Genomic DNA, 24,081 nt, shown 5'->3' on the forward strand with positions numbered 1-24,081 from the left:
AACTTCCAGAGTATAACCAAAATTTGCTTTGTGGCCTGGTGAGGGGGCACTTTAAGCAGAATTTTCTGAAAGCCCATACACCAACATCATCGGGCAGTGACCACCACCACAATGACACCCAGCTGCAGGTCTCCGGAGCCAGCCTGTAGGCGTTTTCGGGTTGCCACCAGTCATACACTGGTTGTAATGCTCACGGACTCGGTCCTTGAATGGTTTATTCAAAACAACGTCCAATGGCTGGAGGGTGGACATCATTCCTGACAGAATCACAATGAGCTCTGTCCTCATGTCGTGGAGTGCTTGTTTCACGCTTGCAGTCAACTGGCCACGAGAATTGCAAATGGGACAGTGGCCCAAGCCTAGACTAATCCCTTCACGAGTTCTTCCTGCAACGTGTGCAAGCTCTCGTGTAACAGAAACAGAATGTGATGCTGTTGCTGCTGGATTAGCACCTTAAATAAGTCCTTTATGTGAGCTTTTGTAATTAAAGCTTGAAATCTTTGCATCGCTACCTAACGCGAAAACTGGTACTGGTGGCTTGTTGTGATGACAATAGCAATGACAGTGGCTCGAGCCAAAGGCGTCTAGAATTTTGGAGGACATGCTTTGACGGTGAGCTGTTGCTAACATCACGAATGTGGGATCGCATCAGATTGTAACGTTCATGGAATCTATGGACCAATTTTTTAGGATTATGGCATGCATTAGAATTGGGTAAATAAGTCAAATCATTTGTTGTGAGCTGCCGTATTCTCTCTGAAATTTGAGGACAGGTGAAAAATCAGCCTTTTCGACAGAAAACAATGTGTCTTCGACACGTTCACTATCGCCTGGCGCTGCCAAAACATGCTGCAACTATTTTTGTCATGATTCAGGTCACTATTGGGGTTAGGCATGTGCATGCTGGCCAGTCAAGATCGAATTATCTGGCAAAGGCCACTTACTGTGTGAAACTAGCAAAAGTTCTGGCCCATAGAAATACGTAGGCACCGACCAGAACCCTCCATTAAAATCGAATAAACCGACAAATTGAAATAGCCAGAGTCAAATTAAAGGAAGTCTACCCGTAAAACAACTTTTTTTAGCTACAGTGGAACCTCGTTGATACGATTCTGCTTAATACGTTTTTCGGGATGATACGTTTTTTTTTCTTTTTCCCGATAATACGATTTGGTTTGATGTATGTTGAATGATACGATTTTCAGATGATACGCTTTATTTCCTGGTTCCCGTGAATATCGTATCAATGAGGTTCCCCTGAATTTCTTTTATTCTTCAAGTTTTTCTTCTCTCCTCTCTCTCTCTATTTTTTTTTTTGATGGGCAGTTCAACGTGCAACTGAATGTCATCTTTCTTGCCCTTCAGTCCACTCCTCCTGTTTGAAATTATTTATACCCAATAGCCGAAAACATGCATTCTGCTGGTACTTCATAGCAACTTCAAGAGTGGCGTTGTGGAGCTTTGCCTTGAATTCCAGATTTCTAAGTAGCTGCTGTTCTTTGGCTGTGCTTGCAATTCCAGGTACTGGTAAATCATCTCGTGTGGCCTTATAATTACTGGCATGGAAAGTCATACATGTAAAAACTCCATTGCCATGGTGTGGAGTGGTATCCATCCGCAATTCTACACACTGCAAAAGCTTAGTGCTACGATAATTACCGCAGCCAGCATATTGCATGGCTAGGACATGCAGGAAAATGTCAGCGAGTTTGTATTGCCGTATTACGTACAGTGCATTGCGTGGTTTTGTACTATTAATGGTACTAGCATTATTTATTTTGTTTCATCAATCGATGGATAGTGATCCAATTTTCCATAGTATCAATAGTACCACCGATAATTTTGCATCACTAGCGCACAGCCATCTGTCTGTATTTACATGCAACAGCATTGCTAATCGGTCTCGTGGCTATGGCATTTTGAAGACATTTTGTGGCGAATAACCGCTCATTACACATTATGCCCAGGACGCTTACCTCTGAAGTAGGAGACTTCTCTGGTGGTGTGCATGCTGGATAGAAGCTTCTGTCAGGCTTGGGGGTACTACTTTGCCGAGGCCAATGCACAGAACTAATGCAGGAATGGGCAGACAGATGTAGGGAATCACCCTGTCCTCCCCTTGACGGTTCATCATTGTTGTCATTATCATGGTAGCCATCTGTAAAAACAAACACAGCAACCAAAGTTCACTAAATGCCTTTAAGGGCTCTCTATTATTATTTTTTTGCAGTCAATGTGCACACAACAAATAATAAGCTTATAAAAAACGAATGCCTATTGGGAAAAAGCGGTTTGGGAAAAAGGAGGTTTTGGCGAGAAGCTTGCCATGTGTTTCCTAAGACTCTTTGTTATTTTCACTGTAAAAACATGTTTTTACTATAGTGAACAACCTGAAACCAGCTGTGGTAGCTGAGCACGAGGTTACGGGTTCAAATCTCAGCCATAGTGGCTGCATTTAAATAGAGGAAAAATCACTCATTAATGCACCCAGGTGGCTAAAATTAATCCGGAGCCCTGCTCCATGGCTTATTTCATTAGCCCCAGTGTTGCATTGCGACTTCAAAAATTCATGAACCAATCAACAACCCAAATACACAAAGAAAGCACGTGCTGGGATGCAGCAGCACACCATAGATAAAGCAGCAGTCATGTGAGGGCTTAAGAAGCACAAATGTAATGCAGAGGTGTGACGTGTGGAGTCTGAGACCAGCCCACAATAAATGTGCACCAGTCAACACTAACACAGCTCTATGGTTAGCTAATAATCATGTATTACGATGGTCCATTCAGTTAAAGGAAATGCTGCAATGTACTTATACAACTGGAATGAACAAGAAGTGATAATGCTTTTTTCTATTTAAAATTTAGTACAACCGATTCTTCTAGGGGAAAAGAAGTGTAGATACAATTAGCAAACGGAATAGAGGATATTTAGTCCTAAGAAATATTTTTTCAGAGCATTGCACAAGCAGCAACTGACGAGTCCATCAGTGCTAATCACCCGCCGTGGTTGCTTAGTGGCTATGGTGTTGGGCTGCTAAGCATGACGTCGTGGGATAGAATCCCGGCCACTTCAATGGGGATGAAATGCGAAAACATCCGTGTACTTAGATTAAGGTGCACGTTAAAGCCCAGGTGGTCCAAATTATCGCGGAGTCCCCCACGACGGCGTGCCTCATAATCAGATCGTGATTTTGGCAAAAAGACCCATAATTTTTTAATCAGTGCTAATCAACTGACAAATCAATCGGGCTAATCAGCCAAGCTGTTCCCTGGGCAAACTTGGTACAAGAAAGCTAACTATAACATGGCAGCCATAATAATGACAACCACAATCAATGGTTGTGAAGTTGAATGCTGTGACTGACAACTGCCCATTACATTCAGTCATCGCCATACATTATACAATAACAGGCAGCTATTGCAAGAAGTTCAAAAGTACCTACAAGAGCTGTAATTATTCTGGTGTTTTTGGGCTGCCCTGTACACACACAGCAACATAGCATGATAATGGCAAGAGTAATTGAGAAGAACCACAGAAAAACATGCAAATACAGTCCTTGCAGCCTGGCAAACATATCTGAAATAAAGCTTCACACTGAAGGAGCAGCTCCCATCATCTCAGTAACAAGCAGCCTTCTCAATGGAGAGAAATTAAAATAAAAGTAGCAGAAGAATTTGCCCTCTGTATTGGTTAATGAACTTAGAATACACATCAAATCTTTATATTGCTGTGAAGAACACTTACCTAACATCTTAGACACAAGATCTCAGAGCTTGAGTGAAAAACCAGAAGTTTCCATAATATGTGCAAGTATGTTGCCAGGCTAGTTGGTACACAGGCATTAGGGGGGGGGAATCAGCACACACTAATGTGATAAGAAAGGCTAAGAGACCTAGCACTCTCTTGCTACTTAAAGGTTTATATAAAGTATATGGGGTGATAATTGCTAAGTTTTATGCAATTGTTAAATGTTGCCTATTGCAGATGGCATAATTCTGGCCCTTGAGCTGGATTATACAGAGAAGTCGAAACACACATTCATGTAAATAACAAAAGTTCACTAGTTAAATTCCTAATTAATTACTGTAAGGCACATGGTAATTAACAAATTGCAGCCAGTGAGTTTGCAAGGCGTAACCACTTGGAGTAAATTTCCAGAATGACATCAGTTCGGAGATATGTGCCATCAAACTCAACGTAAAAATGCATTGCTGTTCCACTTGTTAAACTAAAAGCTCTTTTATGCATAGAATTGCACAAAAGTAACTGGAACACCCATGTATTTCGTCCCACACCTTGGGAAATAATATCCAAAACTGGTGCAATTCTGGAAATTCATTTCAAGTGGATAAGTCTTGTTAACTCACTGGCTACAGTTAGTAAATTATAGTATATTCCTTAAAGTGATTATTTAAGAAATTAATTTGTGAATTTTTGTTCATTAGTTGAATATGTGTTTCAATTTCTCAAGCTATAATGGCCGCCTCTTCGAATAATACAGCTCAAGGACAAGAATTATGCTATCTACCACAGGCAATTTTTAAAAATTCCATAAAATTTAAACATGATCACCTTGTATATGAGATGAAACATGCAGGGAACCAAGACAATGTGATAAAATGAAATTTATAAACATATGAAACACATTAAAGGAACATACCGAGTCTAATGTCTGCATGGCTGCATGTGTTGGGCTCATAGAACAAGGAAGAAACATATGCCTTCCTAGCTTGTACAAATTCATGTGCACTGTTCCTCCCCCCCCCCCCCCCCCCCCACTTCTGTGATGTAGGCCAGCTTCTATCTTATCAGCACTGCTAAGTAACGATACTCACTGGTCAAGTTCATGCGCTCCTGAAGGTCATCCAATTGAGCAGACACTGCGGAGGCCAGGGTCCAGTCGGATTCCCGACAGCCACGCTCAAGGGCAAGTTGCAATGCCGCCCGTTCCTTCTGCAGCAGGGCACACTCCACATCCCGTTGGGGAGCCTTGCGCTGAGCCATCTTTTCCATCACCTACATCACCATGGCATCAGAGTAAGCCCGCTTAGCTCGCTGAAGCCCTCTGAGGTGGTAAACTGAGTGCACACACATTGCTTATTGCACTCTTACAGCAGACAGAAACTAGTTCATGTCCACGCATTTTTCTCACTCGTGCTGTTTCTCACAACACAAATTTTGTTTACGCCTTTCCTGTCATCCTCATTGAAAGGAAACTTACAAGTATGGCTTGAAATGACAGCTCATTTCAAAGGGTTCTTAATATATCTGTGTATGAATAAAGGTGAAAGAGATGGCTGAATGTTTAAACTTCTGTTCTAGCAACATGCACAGTCCTTCCATCTGACATTTCTATGACATCACATCTTGGCATTGATGCTGTGCAGACACTTTGATTTCCATTGGTGCTTTTTTTTGTGTACATGTTAGCCTTTGCAGAAATTAGGCTTCACTTGCAAGTAGTGCCTCAGAGCACATTCTTGTCTATTGTCCAGTCTTTTTGCACTGTTCCCAAGTGCTCTTGTAACACACCAACAAGCCAAATTTTTAACCTTTAGGCCAGAACACTTCATGCATAATAAATTTTTGGCACAAAATATCTAAGCTATCTTTGAATTTCCTGAACAACAAAGACCACTTTACCATAATTATCATGAAAATAAAAAGTTCACAATGCTGACATCTCATATCAAGCACACTTTGAGCAAATTATACTCGCGAACAACTTTCTGTGAGAACGGAGGGAAAGCTACAACGAAAGTTGGAAGTGTTCTCTGTATTGGTTTCTTAAAGCAGATACTGAATCAGCATAGCTCCTTGTGATAGTTTCTCATTTCTTTTTGGCAAGAAGCAAGAGCGCAAACGAAAATAAAATTTAACACTGAGTAGTGCATATTATGTCTTACTTTAATATAAGTTCTACAGTAGATAAAAGAATACATTTTTCATTCCACAGCTTAAACAAATGCAAATGAGCATAGAAAAACTTGGTAAATTGCTGCCCACTCACAAGTGCCATGTAATATGCAGCCTGAGCAGTCGTCAGCCCTGAAAACATCGCAGCGGCCTCGTCCAGGTAGCCTGCATTCATGGCACACACAGCTAGGAACATCTTGGCCTCCTGCTTGATGTTCCTCAGCTCCTGCAGGCTGGTCGCACCACGACCGCCTGGCACGCAGAACAGACGGCCCGATGGTGTCACTGGGCTCCTAGTGATGCGATATGTCGCAAGCATGGTGAGCACAGCCTCCCAGTAGTGTGCTGCTTGATTTTCAAAGGCCTCCGCTTCTTCCTCTAGGCCATCAGCACACCTGTGCAATGACTGCACAGCACAAACAATAAAATTATTTTCTATTGATGCAGCTTATTTTCTACTGATTTATGTAAACATTCATATGGTCCCTTTAGTATAATTCCTCTATCATAAGTTTACTGCTGATGGCAGTGAAAGGTAAGCATTACATTTCCACAGAAAGGGCAAGGGACTTGGCAGGAGGGCAACATAAAGGGACAAGAAAAAACAATTGGTGCAATACTCAAATATTGAGAAGCTTACATTAGGTGACACAACTTGAAAATTTGATGCAGCTACATATTTATGTTAGTATGCATACAAAGACACCAGTGCTCCTCTAAGTTCCTAAATGGCTTCTGTCATAACCTGCTATCATTGAAACCATGCAAACAGATGCACAAGTTTTGCAATTGTATTTCATAACCTGCAACTGTAAATATAGTACACTTCCATATTTTTTTAACATTTGTAAAGTTACAGCTGCTGTCGTGGAAATGTGAACCAGACATGGCCACCCTCACGAAGGCCTTCCTCACCCTCACGTGGTGAGCTGAGGGGAAGGGTGGGTGCGGTGATGATGTGAGATTAAATGAGGGAAAAGCGCTTCATATTGTTGAAGTACAGAGAAGTCACTCAGATCGTATGCATGGTGGGTTTAAAGTCTAAAGTTTCGAAGTGTGCTAGTAGGAAGTCTCTCTAGTGCAGATGTACGTCGAAGCCGACTAGACTAGTTGGTTTCAAATAGTCTTTCGTCAGACCGTATAGACTCATGCAAGGGCCACACTTTATTTTCACAATTTTGATGAGGTGAGGCCCTTACAAGGGACCACACCCCTTGGTCAAAAGGGTGCTGGCGCAGCCTGCGACTTATGCACACCACGGATCTTGTGCACACCCTGGCTCTCACCATCTAGTAGTGGCACGCACAAGTACGCATTGCGCAATAAATGGTGCCCCAGTGCCGATGCACGCACGCAGCACTGGGGCACCAAACGCCATTGCTTCTCCATTGGAAAATTTTTCAAAATTTTGGGCTGCGGAGTTGGCGATGCGGCCCTTACAACGAGTGCGGCCCTTACACGAGTCTATATGGTATTTTGCAGACCTATAGTCAAGCACCTAATAGCAAAAAAGTGTGGCACACTCTGACAATAGGAATGGCGCTAGACATTGGTGTTGTAAACTAAGTTTACAGGTTGAGCAAATTGTTTATTTGAAATTGTAGAAAACAGAAGGTAAGAGAAGGAAAGGAAGATATCCTTTTCAGTGTGAGGGAGGGCAGATAACATTTTTATAATTGAGGACGAGGGGAAAAAAGGGCAGTCACATTTTTCAACGTGAGGGTGAGGTGAGTATGGTACATGCATCATGAGCGTGAGGGAAGAAAACAAAAAATGAGGGCGTTTCCCCACCTCTGATGTCAACACACACCTTGTTGGCAAATGTCCTGGCCAAGTGAACAACCAGGGAAAGGTCCATGCCATGATTTCCAATTGCCCGAATGACTTCAAGCCCTCTTTGCAGTATGCGCCTGATGTCAGCCATCTTGCTCCTGCACAAAAGACAGTAATTGAAACAGAAATCTGGCAGCCATGTACATTCAGTTAGGCATGACAGGTACCATAGAGCGAGCTTGGAAGGCCTTCACTGAGAGTGCCATTATCATTACCACAGTCTGCCACAGTGCGCCAAATATGAAACCAAAATCAAAACTGACAGCATGGAAGCCTGAACCACCTGAACCATTTGGCAAACTGACACATGCTAAGGCTCCTCTGCAACTATGGATGATTTTACTAGAAATGGGAAGTTGCCAACACATCAAGCTCTTGATATTGAATTACAGTGGAACCTCGTTAATACAATTCTGCGTAAAACGTTTTTCAGGATCACACATTTTTTTTTTCCCCAATAATACAATTTGGTTGGATAATATGCTGGATGAGACGATTTTCGGATGATACGCTTTATTTTCCAGTTCCCGTGAAGATCGTATCAACGAGATTCCACTGTAGAGTGGCGTACCAAATACAGTATAGACCACTTATAACGTAACCGCTTATAGTGCAGGGCCGGATATAGTATGCTCTTTTCAGACTCCCGTTAATTTTCCCATAGCACTCCGTGTATACGCATACTGCTTACAGTGCAGTCGCGTGAGACGAAATACCAGTTATAATGCGGCTTCCGTGGGAAAATCTCGCTGACAATTAAGGGCAGTAGCGAGCAAGCTTCTCAACGAGGTGCGCCCACCGATGGGAGAGGAGATCAGCGTATGAGGGCGATAAGGAGGAGGAGCATGAGACGTGGAGCATGAGTCCAAGGGCGATAAAATCGTCACCGCGCGCCGTATGTGTGAGTGAAAGCGCGCGGGGAACGCGCGCCTTCATGGAGAGCGAACGCACAGCGGAGAGCAAATGCGACTTCCATCGCGTGAAAGGCCGTCAAGGTATGGGAGGGAGGGAGAAAGGGGGAGGGGGGCGACGCTGTGCTGGGCACCAAATGCGTATCTTGGAACCGGGCTGTGCTGGGCACCAGATGCGTATCTGGTAACCGGGAGCAAGGGGAACTTGCGACGCAATCTCCCACGCGAAAGGAGCAAAGCGGGAACGCAGCGTGGGAGGGAGGGAGGGGGCGCGGGGCTTTTACTTTGCTAACAAATGCGTTCGCGCCTGTGCAGGCTGTCGGTGTTGTCGCGCGCACCGTATCTTGAAAGCGATCTCCACACAGCTCTGACCTTTGTATGCCCTGTGCTTACGCCGCTCAGTTTCCATTGAAGCGATAGACCGCACGAACCTTCGCTCGCTGCGGCGGCCGCGTTTCCCCACGCCCGCGTTTTGACAGTGGTTGTCTGCGATCATCGAGTCTATTCATGTTTGCTTATGCGCATTGACACCACGCTTGTTAATTCAGGTAGTAAGCGAATGTGTGAAGTTTATGCAGCCGATAAAACTACTATCCATACTCCTCATAGCTCTTTACTAATTTGCTATCGTAATTGATGCTTCGCCTTTCGGGCGAAACTGAGACATTTTTTTAATTACTACTTTTTTAATATATATATATATATATATATATATATTGCGAATTACTATTATATTATGTGATAGAGCCTGGAAAAGGCGTCTGTCGGTTATTTTTATATGACCTATTTATCAATCGCACATCGTGAACCATGAGGGCCCAACCTCGACCTATAATTTTAATTTGCATTTATTTCTTGGAAATACAAAATTTCAAGATGATGCAGGTACTAAGGCAATGAGTGCCTCACAGAAGTTTGTGATATCGCCCGGTAGCAGCAGTACGGCGCACATAAAGAAAGCACATTTGCTACAAACAATTTTTATAATTAAAGAAAGAATTGTGCTTGGTGTTGAAGTCTACAACCCGAATATATCATATTGCTAGTTAACCTAATAGTATTGTTGAGGTCATACGCAACAAAATACAATACATATAAATTACTTGCAATATTCACAAGAAAAAAAGACAGTAGATGTGTGTGACCTTGTAGAATTACGACCCCATTTTTAGCGAAACTGTTCCTTTCGAGCAGTTGCAAATAAAAGTTTCAGTTTCTTGTAATCAAAACGCACACTTGAAAACATTGCCCGTGTATGACTGTTCCGTTTGAAACCATGCCCACAAGTAATGTTTTGGAGCTCTTCGTGTTGGGATCAATTTTTTAAAAATCCAGTAATTAATCAACACACATGTTACTTCGCCAGAACATTTATCATAGTGTGCCAGGGCAGCGGGCTCAATTCTGCCCCACTCGTTAGACACACTCATAACGCTTTAGAGCGCTTGCATAAGGAATTTATTGCTAAAGGATGAATTAACCATGTATTTTAAACTTTACTTACACATCACCACTTACGTGGTCCTAGTCACCAAACCTAAATGAAACCCACAGTTCTCTTGGGACATCAGGAAACTTGGCTAAAGATTTTCTGTGGTTGAACGCGGTTAAACCAAGTTTGTCGAGCGATAGCACGGTTTTGCTTGCTTTGAAAAAGGACACAGATTCTGCCCGGTGCCGTCAGTAACTAACACATCTACAATTGCGTCACAAGACAACACACAGACGCTGCTCGGCGTGGCAGCAGCAGCGAGCGAATTGACCTTCAGGCTGCGGTCTCGCATCAAGGCGACCTGAGTGTCGAAAGCACAGTGCATACGAAGCTACCAGCGCTAGGCACACTGTGCACACATTGCAGATCGCTTTGAATATGAGGCCCGCATGACCGCACACTTTTTCCACATCGCAGTTCGCTATCAAGATATGTAGCAGCCGCCGGTAGTGGCAGGCCAAGTCCCAGTTTGACCTTGGCAGAGCTTGAAGGTCAGATTTACGGAACCAGGCGTTTTCTGGGTTTGTACCTGGAGTAGGAGAGCTATTGCTCTAATAACAGCAGTGTGATACTTTCAAATGCTTGCTTGCGATGTTTTAAAGCTGTGTTTACACGCATTTACCATTGCACATAAACTTGGCGTATTGTTCACCTTATGTTCGCAAAATTAGACATCACTTGTAATTATGCCAGCGCAGCAGTCTAAGTTTTACACCGCTCGTAAAACACACTAAACGCTATGGACCACTTGCATACGTAATTTACTAGAAAAGACGCCCCCCATTTAACCTACTCGTTTAAAACATCCCCTACACATTACCCATACAATGCCCCTAGCTTTCCCTAGATATAAACAAGATGCCTTGTTTAGCTCATCGAGGACGCCGGAGAAACAAATTAGGAATCTCATATGACGCCCAACAAACACATGGAAAAATAAGGGTTTAGTAATTATCTGCAGTATTTCCATTTAACGCACGGACGTGAATGTTCAGCATCGCGTCTCACTCAAAATTCTCCATATTCTGACAAAATTTCAAGTTCGTAAAATGTGCAGTTGTTTTAGGAGTCTGGGAAACATTTCAATTTGTGGCAGTATGGCACCCTGGAATGCTTGAATGAGCAACTTTCTGCAAAGGCTGGAATGAACCTACACAGAATAAAAATTTATTACCCTTCACTCAGAACATTCTTTCATACTTCAAAGAAATACAAGAAATGTTCCTCTCATAGTTTGCCGAGGATACCGAAAAAAAGAACCCACCTAAATGCCGTGTATAGCGCATAAAAATTGCGAGATGGTTGAAGAAAACGAGCACTTGCCAACTGAAAAACTAAACAAAAACCAGAACGTTTTTGGTGTTTTTGGACACAATACCCTTGTTCACAATGAACGAGGTGTATGGCAGTCTTTATTATATACATGCCGAATGATGTAATGCGTTTGCGTTTGCATATAGCTCAGGGAGGGGTCCCCGTGTCTGGTCAATCATGTGTGCCGTAGTTTTTTTTTTTTTTTTTGTGCTTGAATGGATAAAGCGACTTTTTGTTAAGATACTAACTGGAACGCCAATGCATTTCTCCACAAAGTTCGATAATTAATATCTCGAAACGGGTGTCATCCCGAGAATTCGTTCTAAGTGGATCTGGATCGCCTTGCGAACTCCACGGCTACAATTAGTGAATTGCAATATGGGTCATCAGGTAATTATTCAATTATGCATTACAATTTCTTCTGCAAGTAATGACCGCCTCTTCGAGTAGACCAGCTCATGAACTAAAATTGTGCTATCTGCCACAGGCAACCTTTAGGAATTTTTGAAAGTGTTCGCTGAAACACCCTGTATATGCTTTCATGTGACCAGGGCAGTTCGTATCATGACCACTGTTGCGGCCGTCAGAACAGACAGACGATAGTACGGTCTCCAAATGCACCAAATCTCCATCCCCTGTAACTTAACAGAGGCTGATCACAATACGATAGCCATATGATCTCAAGTTCCTTCGCAACAGCCATTGCCTGGTAGTCGCCTCACTTAATCGCCACTTTCTTTCAGTTTTACTAGCGAGGCAGCATGAACAGAATGCGGCTTCAGTCTTGCGCATCCTTTGGCTCAGGCTTGCCGCTATTTTCTACTAAAATGCCATTTTAGAGCAGGATTACATAGAGGACTGATCTTATAACAATTTGGTGCAATTGGCACAGCTGTTCCACCACAGCAGTATGCTAAAATGCTGCTTGTGCTGCACTTTACCCAGGTTCTGTGAAGAAGCAATGCATGCACTGTGGACCTAATGTATCATGCCAAGCTAAGGGGCTCAATTTTCGCAGTAGACATTGTTACAGTGCCTAACAATGCATCATAACTTGACCTTTGGCTAAGGTTTGTTAAAAAAGTGGTCCATGAGAGTAAAAATTTTGTTTGATATAACCGTTGTGCAGTTCTAGGAGTTTTATACTGAGGGTAGTTTTTCCCTATTCAAATACATGCGACTCTGCCAAGACCAACCGAATAATTTCAATTATCCGTCAATGAAAATTAAGAGAGAGAGACAGAGATGCATAAATTGTTGTCTTGATTTTTGGAAACCAATTGATTATTTAGCCAGTATCCCCAGATTTACATCTCTTTCAAACACTGTGCAATGCTGCAGTATCGCTTCTTTCCAATGAACACAACATTTTAGGTGTATCTGGTGACATGCCATTCCATTTTTTATATATTACTGTCATTGCCATGGTGTGCCATATTTGAAAGCAATTGTTTCTAACTTGCAAGCTCAGCTGTTGACAGGACATCCAGTTGCGAAGGGCATTATATGAGTGTATAAATTATGTAAATAAGCCTCAATCTTTTACCAGGCTGCACACAAACTTAACTTATGTTAATTTGTTGAAAAATGAAAAGATATTAGATAGTCAATTGAATATCCAACATTCCAACAGTCAATTGAATATTAAACATTCGAATTTATTTGATTTGAAAACTTTATGGTTAAAATACCCCTAATATTTACACAAGTATAATGTTAGCATGAATATAAAAGCAATAAAAGAAATTTGAAAACTAACAAAATTATGACAGAACCTATACCACGATGACTGTCGATGGTAATGCGATCAGCATTCAAGCAATGTAGCGACATACCGTATTGCTGAAGTCACGTTTATTTCAAATCTGTAGTGGTCATTGTGAGACTTCAGTTGCTTCGGCTATATGCAACATACACTGTCGCCGGTATCAGCCCACTTAGCTATGGCACTCACTTGCCAAGGTCGCCCATGAGCATGACAACATGATGAAGATGCAGTGACAAATAAGGAATGACGTTGATCGAACGACAAAGGTGGTATGACAATGACAGCATGACAACAATGAGATAACGACTCTTGAAATGGTGATGATATAATGACAACAAATGCATGACAGTGATGCAATGACGACGATGGGATGACAGCGGCAGCATAATCACATTACAGTCGAACCAGGATATATCAAATCTGAAGGGGATCACGAAAAAGTTTTATATACGAGTAATTCGATATATATTATAATAGGCCCTGAGGCAAATGGTGGCTTAACGACTGGTGCGTCCGAGGGCCACTATGTTACTGCACGCAACTCGGAAAAGAAAAAGCAAGCACTTTATTTACCTGCAAAAAATTGCTGGATCACTTTCAACTTCATCGCAAAGTCCAAGTTGATTCTCTTCTTTACACTTACAGCGGCCATTGCTGGCGGAACACGAACACACGAATAGGCACTCGATGCACACGACGACGCCATGAAAATCGGAAAGAAGGAATGTTGACGGTGGGGCTGGCCGAACAGATCCGACGGGGCTCGACGGAGCTCAACTGACTGCACACACACACGACCCACACGGCTCAACTGACTCTCTTCTCCACCTCCAGGCACCAGAAGTCCTCAAAGTGCACTTTGTGCACTTTGAGGTCTTCGGTGTGGCGCCACGTTTGATATATAGAATGTGCTGGTGAACAGGCGTTCTATATACGCGTGCACCAGCCCCATACACTAATTTTGCATGCAATCTTCAAGGGGATTTGACAGCTGTTCGATATACAAAATAATTCGTTATAAGTGGGTTCAATATATCCGGGTTCGACTGTAGAATGATTTTGATGGAACGACGAAGGCGGCATGACGACAATGGGATTATGTTTCTGAAGTGATGACAATGGTATAATGACAACAGCATGGCAACGAGGGTGTGACACCAACCGGATGATGAAGCTGGAATCACAACAAAGGAATTACCATGAAGGCATCACGACGACGGTATTGCAAAGAATGCCTGACGACGATAGGATAACAACGAGCACATGACGATGATGGCATGACGACAAATGTATGTTGACGACTGAAAGTGACGATGGCGTGATGCAGATGGCATGACGAGAGTCGGATGGTAAAATGGGGTAACGATGATGGAACAACCACGATGGCAACATGACGATGGTAAGAGAACGAATGCATGATAACTGTATGACAACGATGGTGTGATGACAATTTCATGACGAGAGTCAGATGACAAAGCCAGAATGATGACGATGCAACGAGCAGGACATCACGACCACATGCACATACCTAGTAGCCCAAAATATTAGTCAACTTGGCCACTTGGTTGGCATAGAAGGAGTGACGACGATGGCATGACGAGGGTCAGATGACGAATCTGGAACGACCCGACAGCATCACAATCATGACCACTAGCACATAACTAGTGGCCCAAGCTGATAGACAACTTGGGCCACTGTGTCAGCGTAAGATGCTAGATAAATGGACAGATAGACAGGTAGGCTCAAAACGCCCAATGTAGGCAAAGGATAATAATCTCATTGAAAGAACTAGTAATATTATGACTGTGATGGAAACTAATAACGTGTAATGCAGCCATTTCTATTGGCTAATAGTGTAGAATGATTAACTACAGAAATGCATACTCTCAAGGGAACAGCTGTGCATTTGAAAAATCCTGCACTGTCATGTAGGCTCATCTATCACGCTGCTGCACTGCCTAAACTGTGCTCTCCCTCATTAGATTTGCTCTCATACTGCAGATCTACCCATCCATGCCACTGCTCCAATTCTCTTTTGCTGAAGTGAGTTAAGCTCTCGCTGTCTGCAGATCCATCCCTTCTGTCAAAGAGAAATTCTTTCCAACAATGTTCAGTTCCATGGTGGTTCAACACACTGTACTTATAAGTGCAAAAGTTAGAAAAGGTGCGTGTGTGCTGTGGGTATTGAGGTGCCTTCCTGCGCCTCCTCCCCAGCTTGCGCGATGTGCTTAGCTTGATCTCTGGGAACCGCTGCCGTAACGGCAACATCTCGGACAAGGCTAGTGCGCCAGAGCTAATTTCCCGCACAAACCGTGCTTCTCCCTCCCGGGTTTCAGTTGCTGTGCGAACAAACGTCACCGGGATGTACCCTGATTGGTCTCCCGAGTGGCGGCCCCAGGGAGCCCTCTCCACCCGAGCTCTCTTCTGCTGAGCGCATCACCGCGGCAGATACTCACAGGCCCGCAACGAGTTGGTTACGTAGGACCTTTGCTCTCACGACTCCTCGTTATCACGGTTGGCGGACTGCTACCTGGTTAGCCCTAGCGCAGTGGGTGTGTGTACTCGATCGGTCTTGCGGGAGCCTTTGCCCGTAAGCGCCCTGACTGTCGCACTGTGCTGTATCTTTGGTGAATAAACCTGTGTCTGTTGGCGAACTGACTCCGGAGCCTTCTCTGCGCGGTGTCGGAGAGTCGACGAACCCTCCCGTAGCACCTTTGTGCGTTGCGGAGAGGAGGAGCGTCGTGCCCTTTCCTGACCGTCGCTCGTGAGGTAAGCCTCATATAAACCCACTTCCACAGTGCACGTGTGCATGTGCAAGTGTGTGTGTGCGCATTTGTGTAGAAGGGGGCTGGTTGATTGACTAAATTTATGCAAGGCAAGTTTTATTTGGCTAATCTCGCAATATATGCATTCATTTAAATAAAGTGCAGTGATTTAGCATTACACTTCGTTCCTTCGGCAACACTATGTATATACATCTGGTGATGTGTTGTTCCTTTCATTATTGTCATTATCAGAATGAGTAAGATATGATCACCTTTCGATTGTTTCTCATTTATGAGCTACTCAATTGACTGAATGTCCAGTTGTGAAAGGCATTACCTGTGTCAAATTATGTATATAAGACTTTTTTTTTTTCTTCCCTCTTCCCACCCCCCTCAAAAGGACACTACACAACCTTTCTATTTTACTTTGTTTAGAAATTAGAATATCATTGTTATCCAATTTGATATTGGAAGATCGTTTGTCTCAAGTATTCATATTGATTCGACTTTAAAATTTACCTATTCAAACACCACTACTTATTAGCAACAAGTGTGTGCATAATTATAAACAGCAGCAAATTCATACACTGTTCTACAAACCCTGTTGCCTGTATCAGTGCTGGTCCAGTGCTTTCTCTAGAATAACACTCAATACTAATGATTAGCAGAAAGCAGCATAACAGTATTGAAAATTGCTAATGCCGATGGGCAATGTTTTTAACATTTCTGAAGTCTGTACCTTCAATGAATACTAAAAGGCCTTCCTAACACCTAAATCCCTGGAAGCCCTGGCCATGCCTTGACCGCGTTGACTGCACACTCACCTGCCACTGCTGGCATGCATGTGGTATGCGGCAGTCCACCAGTCGGCCTGAGGACCCGTGCACAGCCGTGCTCCCACATGAGGTGGAAGTGCCAGGGGCCCTTGGCTGAGATGAAACGCTTTGCGCCCCAGTGCCTGACTCGCGCAATAGCATGTCGCTTCCAGAAATGCTTGCATGTCCACTTGGCTCAATGTTTCGGCGGCCCCAGATGTGAACGAACGAGGCTTCAATGGAAGCATCTCAAACACTTGCAGCTGCAGTGAAGAAGTGCCACGTGGCTCAGTAATCACCGCCCTGTATGGAAGAAGCGTGAAACGTGCTTGGCTACACAGCCCGGCTCACCTCGAAGCATTGCTCAGTGCCCGCACGCTGCTTGTCCTGCAGAGTACTCCACTGGAGCGCCAACCAGGCCAGGTGCTCAAGACATGAAGGGTGCAGCCACTGAGACTCTGCAGAAGAGTTCATTCAAAACAATGTTTTGAATGGGCCCAACACAGAAGTCAAAATGGTCATAACATTACAAACATATTAGCGGACACTTTATGTTTTGGAGCAGCTTTTGAAGCAAGAATAACATTGTTTTGCAGCAAAGAAAATAATAGTTTGAAGCAGCCAATGATGCTTTTGTAGCACACAGCCTACACTGCGCACACTTAACAAAGAAAACAAACTTACTGGTGAATGCAACAAATAGCGTGAAAACTCAAAAGTGCTTGCACTTATTACCTACACATTGCCTATGCTTGTGGTGCAACAGAACACAAAATGAGCACACAAAAGTTCTAAAAGACATGACTATTCTCTCCACAGAGTTTCCTACTGAAATTACTGGAGGTAACTCTGGCACTGTAATTGTTCAGCTACCATGGCAATGATGGTTAGTGCACGGATTTGTCTGATTTCTGTGCTTGCATGTGGCTTCAAATGTTCTTGTGGCTTTATTTATTCCACTTTACCTGCTTTTATTGACCTAAATTTCCAAGCAACCATATTTTTCTAAATGCATAAAGGGAATAAGACTTTGTGCACATGCATAATCACTGCAAATTGTTGCATTCATAAGCACATTTTTTGAAAGTGAATAATGTTAAATATGAATGTTGTTGGCTATTGCTGAATATATAGTTAAATATTGTTGAATATGATCAATTCACAAAGTCGTTTGAAGGGAGAAGAACAAACTTTACGCAAATCTATGTACTAACCAAGTTGGCTGAACTGCCATGCTTGCAGCTCCTGTAGACAGATTTACCTCTAGTAATTTTTGTAGGAAACTGATTCTCTTGACTGCCTCTCCTCATAGTACGACTCTTTGCAATGAACATGCCGTCACTGCACTAAATGTAAGTGTTCAAATCAAGTGATACTTCGAGACTTCAAGCTTCGAATAAAGTGACGATTCAAATAATGTGGTTCTTTTATACAAGGTGTTAACTGAACACACTAACACATAGATATAAACCCTGGGCCAGTACCTCACACTTACCTTGATCGTGTTTATAAAGAGCTGAAGCTGACGGAAATTCACAAGTACAATTGGTAAAAGTTGTGTCCTGGAGGAACCATGAAGTGTTGCCCTTTTCATCAAAAATGCTTCTGTAAATCCTGTTTCGAACCTGAGCACACAAAAAGCAAGAAAGAAAACAAACCAAAACATGAACAGCCATTGCTACTCTTGTTGCTTGAGAACTAGCAGATCAAGATGGCAACATCTTACATGGGACAGCCTGGCACTGAGGGTGGACAGCTCAAATCTTGTAACTGTTTATGACCAGATAACGTTTGGGTAATTTTACACCAGAAATCTGCAGTTTCGTCTACAGTGTGAAGCAGCGACAGCAATAGCTTACATAACTGCAGAGAATCGGGAAACTGTGAATAGTCCTTATTTTGCTCAGTTACATTCATTCCTTGCTTAAATCAGGTCACTGTCGTACATGCATGGCGGCGGAAACAAGTCACAAATGATGAAAGACATATATGTACAACAGCGACTATATGTTTGAAAGAATGCACCCTTTTGGAATGAAAACAGTAGGCTAGCAGCCTACTGTTCAGGAAGGAGGATATAGAAAAAGAAGTTGACAATTATTTGCAAGAGTCAGATTTCACATGTATAAACGACTGGCTGCATGAACACGTGAACTTGATGCGCTGTTCTATTGGCAGTCACCTGGTGGTGCAGTGTTCTATGTGCAAGTGCACTCATTTCTTTAAAAATGTATGTGATTGTAGAAAAATATAAGGACTAGATGGCTCGAGAGATTTGTGAGGCGTTCATTTCGTGTGACGAGGAATCTGGGTTATCTCTGCATCCATAGGATTATTAGACTGCTTACTTATCACTGCAAAACAAGTGTCGTGCTATAACAGCATAATTACGATGGAACGACGAACAAGAAATGACGTCGATAGAATGACGAAGGCGCTATGACAACGACGGCATGAGGTCAAATTGATGACATTTCTGAAATGATGATGATGAAGGTACAACAGCTTTACGAGGATGGCACGACTACAATGGGGATGACAATGACTGTATGATGACGATGGAACTACATCACCAGGCCATTTCATCCACAGCTTTACTCTCACAATAGGGCGATGAAAAACGTGAACTTGATGCGCTGTTCTCGCCACCCCTGCTGTCACTGAATTCAAACTTATGACCTTGTGGCAATGTGCAGTTTGAAGCTGGATGTTCTGACCAATGCAATATTATGCAGCATTCGCACTTGGAAATTTGTGTGAAGTTTTGTGTCCCACACACACTATGACAGTGGTGACATATGTGCATGCATTTCAAATACAACAGAAGGAAATAACTAGTACAGCAGACAAGGATGACACCAGGTTGCATCACAAAGAATGTGTTCTTGAGAACATGGTGGTGTCCCCCTTGAGAGCCTGTTGTAGTAAATGATTCAGAGCAGAAGTAATAGCTGAAGCCTACCGATTTCTTTTCAGCCAGAAGTTGAAAAATGCCTTTATTCTCGGTCTTCCTCCCACATGCCGAATTTCTATATCTTGTACATTCGAACCTACTTATAAAATATTCAAGTGCCAAGAAAATCACATTGTTATGACCGATATTTGTTATAACTTGGTTGCACAAAAAAAAGCGGAGGTGAGAAAAATTCAAAAATTTTATTTAGAAAGAAAGAAGTGCTGTTGAACCCACTTATAGCATTAAAGGTTTTAGAGGGTCCCTGAAATGATTCGGACAAATTTTCTAGATGCATAACGTACAGCTACAGTAAAACAATTGCACCACAATTTGTGTGAAGCATCTCATATTAAGAGAGCTATGGATGATTACAAGTTACCATCCTGGATAGCCAATAATAATAATAATAATAATAATAATAATAATAATAATAATAATAATAATAATAATAATAATAATAATAGCAGCGGCGATAGTTCTATTTCGGCCCGTGCGCAATCAATAACGGCATTGTGGCGCAAGAGAAAATCCCAGCCGAGGATGACATCATGAGAGCAGGAGGAAATGACGAAGAATTCTATGGCGTATACAACGTCCTGAATTTCTACACGAGCAGTGCAAGACGCCAAGGGTTGAATATGCCAAGCACTGGCTGTGCGAAGGGATAGTCCGGACAGGGGCGTCGTGACTTTCCGAAGTGAGCGACAAAGTGTAGCGTCCATAACACGTACGGCTGCTCCTGTGTCCACGAGTGCAGACGCGCGGACACCGTCAACAAACACGTCTATGACATTGGATGGGCTGCAATGAGGACTTGTGCACTTTGACGTTGTCACAGCCCTTGCCTCTTGGACTGCAACTGTTAGTTTTCCTCATCCCGAGGGCCGGCACAAGGCCGCATTGGCGATAATGAGTGCCGGCGTGGAAATGGGAAACGGCGAGTGTTCGGCGGCGGGCGGTATGTCGGTGACACACCGGAAGGTGGGTCGTAATATGGACAGGGGGAACGGTTTGTCATGGATGATGCGACGCTGGGTGGCTGCACACGATTACAGAAACGGGCCACGTGACCGGCGTAGCCGCAGGCAAAGCATATAGGCCGGTTGTCAGATGTACGCCACCGGTTCGCTGTGGCTGGTCCCGTCCACGTTGGAGCACGCCCTGTATGGAGCGGTTGGTGATAGGACTGTATAGCGGGCTGCACTGGTGGATTAGCCACGACGTCGGCATAAGTGATGGGCACATGAGCAGAGAGTGGGTGGGGCCTCGCGACGACTTCAGCGTAGCTGAGCGGTGCTGGTGCCGGGGCCTGTTGGGGTGATGCCACGACCTTGGTGTAGCTCAGTGGCACAGGCGCAGGAACATGGTGGCGCTAGCTTGGCAAGACCTCGGCGATTTCTTGCTCGATGGTGCGGCGGAGCGGAGGCACAATAGTCGAAGCGGGCTGTGGCACATGCGGTGGCTGAGCAAAGGGTACCAAGGAGAGTTGGCGTGCTACTTCCTCCTGAATGATTGCTTTCATTTCCGCAAGCAGTGTGGTCTGGTCGAAGGTGGTAGCCAGACCAGTGATGTGTTCGTCGCGTGATGAAGACCGACGAGTCAACGAGTGCTGCCTGCGTAGCTCCTCTGAACTTTGGCATAACGTAACGATCTCTGTGACGGACTGTGGATTCTTAGCGAGCAGCATGTTGAAAGCGGCGTCCTTGATTCCTTTCATAACGTTTCTGATTCTGTCTGATTCCAACATCGTCGCGTCCACGCGCTTACACAAGTCCAGGATATCTTCGATGTAGCCAGTGAAGGACTCTCCCGGCTGTTAGGCTCGTTCTCGCAAGCATGCAGCAGGATGACCAAACACAGCTACTAATGAGGTCCTGAACGCGGACCATGTTGGAATTTCAGTCTCGTGGTTGTTGTACCAGAGGCTTGCCACGCCGGCGAGGTAAAAGAGCACGTTGCTTAGTTTCGCGGCATCATCCAATTTATTGATGACGCTTACTTGCTCGTACATGGACAGCCAGTCCTCCACGTCATTGTCGTCTGTGCCGCTGAAAACAGGAGGATCCTTGTGGCGAGGTAGACCAGAGCACACAACGGAGAGTGCAGGAGGCGTTGGCTGGGTCGTCGACTGAGATGCGTCCTGAGACATGGTTGAAGGGAGGGTACGGGATCGAAGCTCCAGGATGCGTTCGAGCGTAGCACACTCCACCACTTGTAAAGGCGTTAAATGCACGCAAGCTTTAGGGCCGACTGTTGGATCAGTTCAGGGAACCGCGAGCGCAAGCGGCATAGTCCGAGCGATGCGCTGGAGAGACTGACCCACTAGACAGCGCTGGTAAGGATGCCCCACTGCATCGTCCCTCTTCTTCACTAAATAATAATAATAATAATAATAATAATAATAATAATAATAATAATAATAATAATAATAATAATAATAATTACATAATAATAATAAATAAATAAAAAAATTACAACAATACACTTCTCATTTGCGAGCTGGCATTATATTTACAAGAACAATAAATGATATTATAGCAGAATGCTTAATTTAGTGCATCCTTTCAGGATTGTTCTCTTCCGATTCGGCACCAGAAACAGGTTGAAGGATATGAGTTGAAGATAGAAAGGAAGTAGAGGGGAAAAAAAATCAAGGGGCACTTAGTTATCCCTACGTGGATGAATGCGAAAGCATTGTGGCCATGTCAGCAGAAGTGCGGCGAAATTCTGTGGCGCCACTGGCGGAGTCATGTGACTCGAGCACGCCACATGAACAGAAGTGTTGCGACGTCACGTGAACAACGGTGTCCGTCACAGGGTGAGCACAGCGCAAGGTTTTGGGTTCGACTCCCACCAAAGGTCGAGGGTTCGACTGCCAACATAAGTCGTGGGTTCGAGTGCCTTAATTAACTCTACCTTAATTAGCTATGGCTTAATTATCCCTTGGCCTTAATTAACACCAAAGGTCGTGGGTGCCACTCCCACCAAAGGTCGAGCATACGAGTGCCTTAATTAACTTCACCTTAATCACCAAAGGTCGTGGGTTCAACACCAATCAAAGGTCAGAGGTTGGTAGCCTTTTTGGACCATCGTGTGGTCACACCAATGCTGGATTTTCTGCCTCATGAGCCATATAATGCTTTCGCATTAAAAAGACACTACATTTTGCTCACTGCTTAGACAGCTCTAAAGACACTGTCTGTATGAAGCGTGTACAAAATCTTGTTGATATCAGGAGTGACCCACCTCGGGTGTGCATGCTTCCTGCTTTATGTCAGAAAGCCAGCTACTCATGTCTTCAGCATTGCAAAGAACGTGCAGTATGTGACCTGGACACAAGGGCAAGGGAGATACTGACATTAGAAACAAAGCAGAAAACACTTGAAGTAAAAAGAGCAAGAAAGACACAGACAAGAAGGAGAACAAGACACGAAGTTTTGTTCCTTATTATTGCTCTATCTTACTGTGCCAAAGAGGAGAAAGTGCAGCCCAGTGCGCCGACGGGCTGATTATCACTGCAACAATTACTGTATTGCAAGCTTAAAATACAGGATATGCTGTCTTGTTCCTACAGTTTTAGCACAGATTAAAAAGTGAGAAAATATATATACATCCTATTTGGTGCTTTGTGATGCACTGGCATAACTAAAGTGCACTATAGGAACGTTTAGTATGTGGTGAGATATAAGGTGCTAACGGCGCTAATTGAAACGCGAACAATGGAGAGCATAACTGAAAGTATAGCGCATGCCGTCCAGTCATCACCATTTACAGGCGTGCACATCAGGTTTGACCGCACTACACGATGACGCTCCCCCTTTTCATTTCTGTACTGGTTCTCATTTATTTAAAAGTGAGAAAAGAAAACTCAAACAAAAACAGAATCTAAAATATCACAGTACAGTGTAGATCGCTTATAATGTAAGTCGTCGGAGTCATGAATATCCGCACTACAAGCGGTACCGCCCTATAAACTAAAAAACAATTTTCATGGACTGCACATATGCAAAACATGTAAACCAAGCAGTCGCACATATCTGAGAATCGAAGCGTGCAGCCGGGAGTTTCGCATCCGTTTAAATTTGCAAACGTCCAAGTACTAATGTCCAAGTACCCGTGGTCTTCGTGTTAAGCAGACAAAGTAATAATAATTATATATATATTTAAAAAAATACGCCGACCGAAAGTTCAGGCGCAGTACAGTGTCTCATCGAATTTCTCAGACTGATCAACGTATGCATTGACACATGAATCGCACCATTCCTAAATTAGCCTTTGACAAAAACTTTTAAACTGAAATTTGCTTA

The 24,081-nt window shown here is 43.6% G+C and overlaps 1 protein-coding gene across 3 annotated transcripts in view; it reads right to left on the bottom strand.

The window, feature by feature from the left end:
* The window catches only part of LOC119442311 (mucin-19), a 64,709-nt gene that overhangs the window by 18,527 nt on the left and 22,101 nt on the right, over nt 1–24,081 (bottom strand). The window contains exons 11-18 of one of the 3 annotated variants that reach the window (XM_049662032.1): nt 23,021–23,103; nt 18,314–18,443; nt 17,170–17,276; nt 16,828–17,081; nt 7,731–7,851; nt 6,015–6,326; nt 4,831–5,020; nt 1,977–2,158 (exon numbers count right to left, since the gene is read on the bottom strand). In XM_049662032.1, the coding sequence (XP_049517989.1) occupies nt 1,977–2,158; nt 4,831–5,020; nt 6,015–6,326; nt 7,731–7,851; nt 16,828–17,081; nt 17,170–17,276; nt 18,314–18,443; nt 23,021–23,103 (1,379 nt within the window). Of the gene's footprint in view, nt 1–1,976; nt 2,159–4,830; nt 5,021–6,014; nt 6,327–7,730; nt 7,852–14,766; nt 14,855–16,827; nt 17,082–17,169; nt 17,277–18,313; nt 18,444–23,020; nt 23,104–24,081 lie in introns of those variants that run through there. The other 2 variants (XM_049662033.1, XM_049662034.1) reach the window with 2 other exon arrangements.

Source organism: Dermacentor silvarum, chromosome 2 (genome assembly GCF_013339745.2).
Source record: "Dermacentor silvarum isolate Dsil-2018 chromosome 2, BIME_Dsil_1.4, whole genome shotgun sequence".
Taxonomy (NCBI): Eukaryota; Metazoa; Arthropoda; class Arachnida; order Ixodida; family Ixodidae; genus Dermacentor; species Dermacentor silvarum.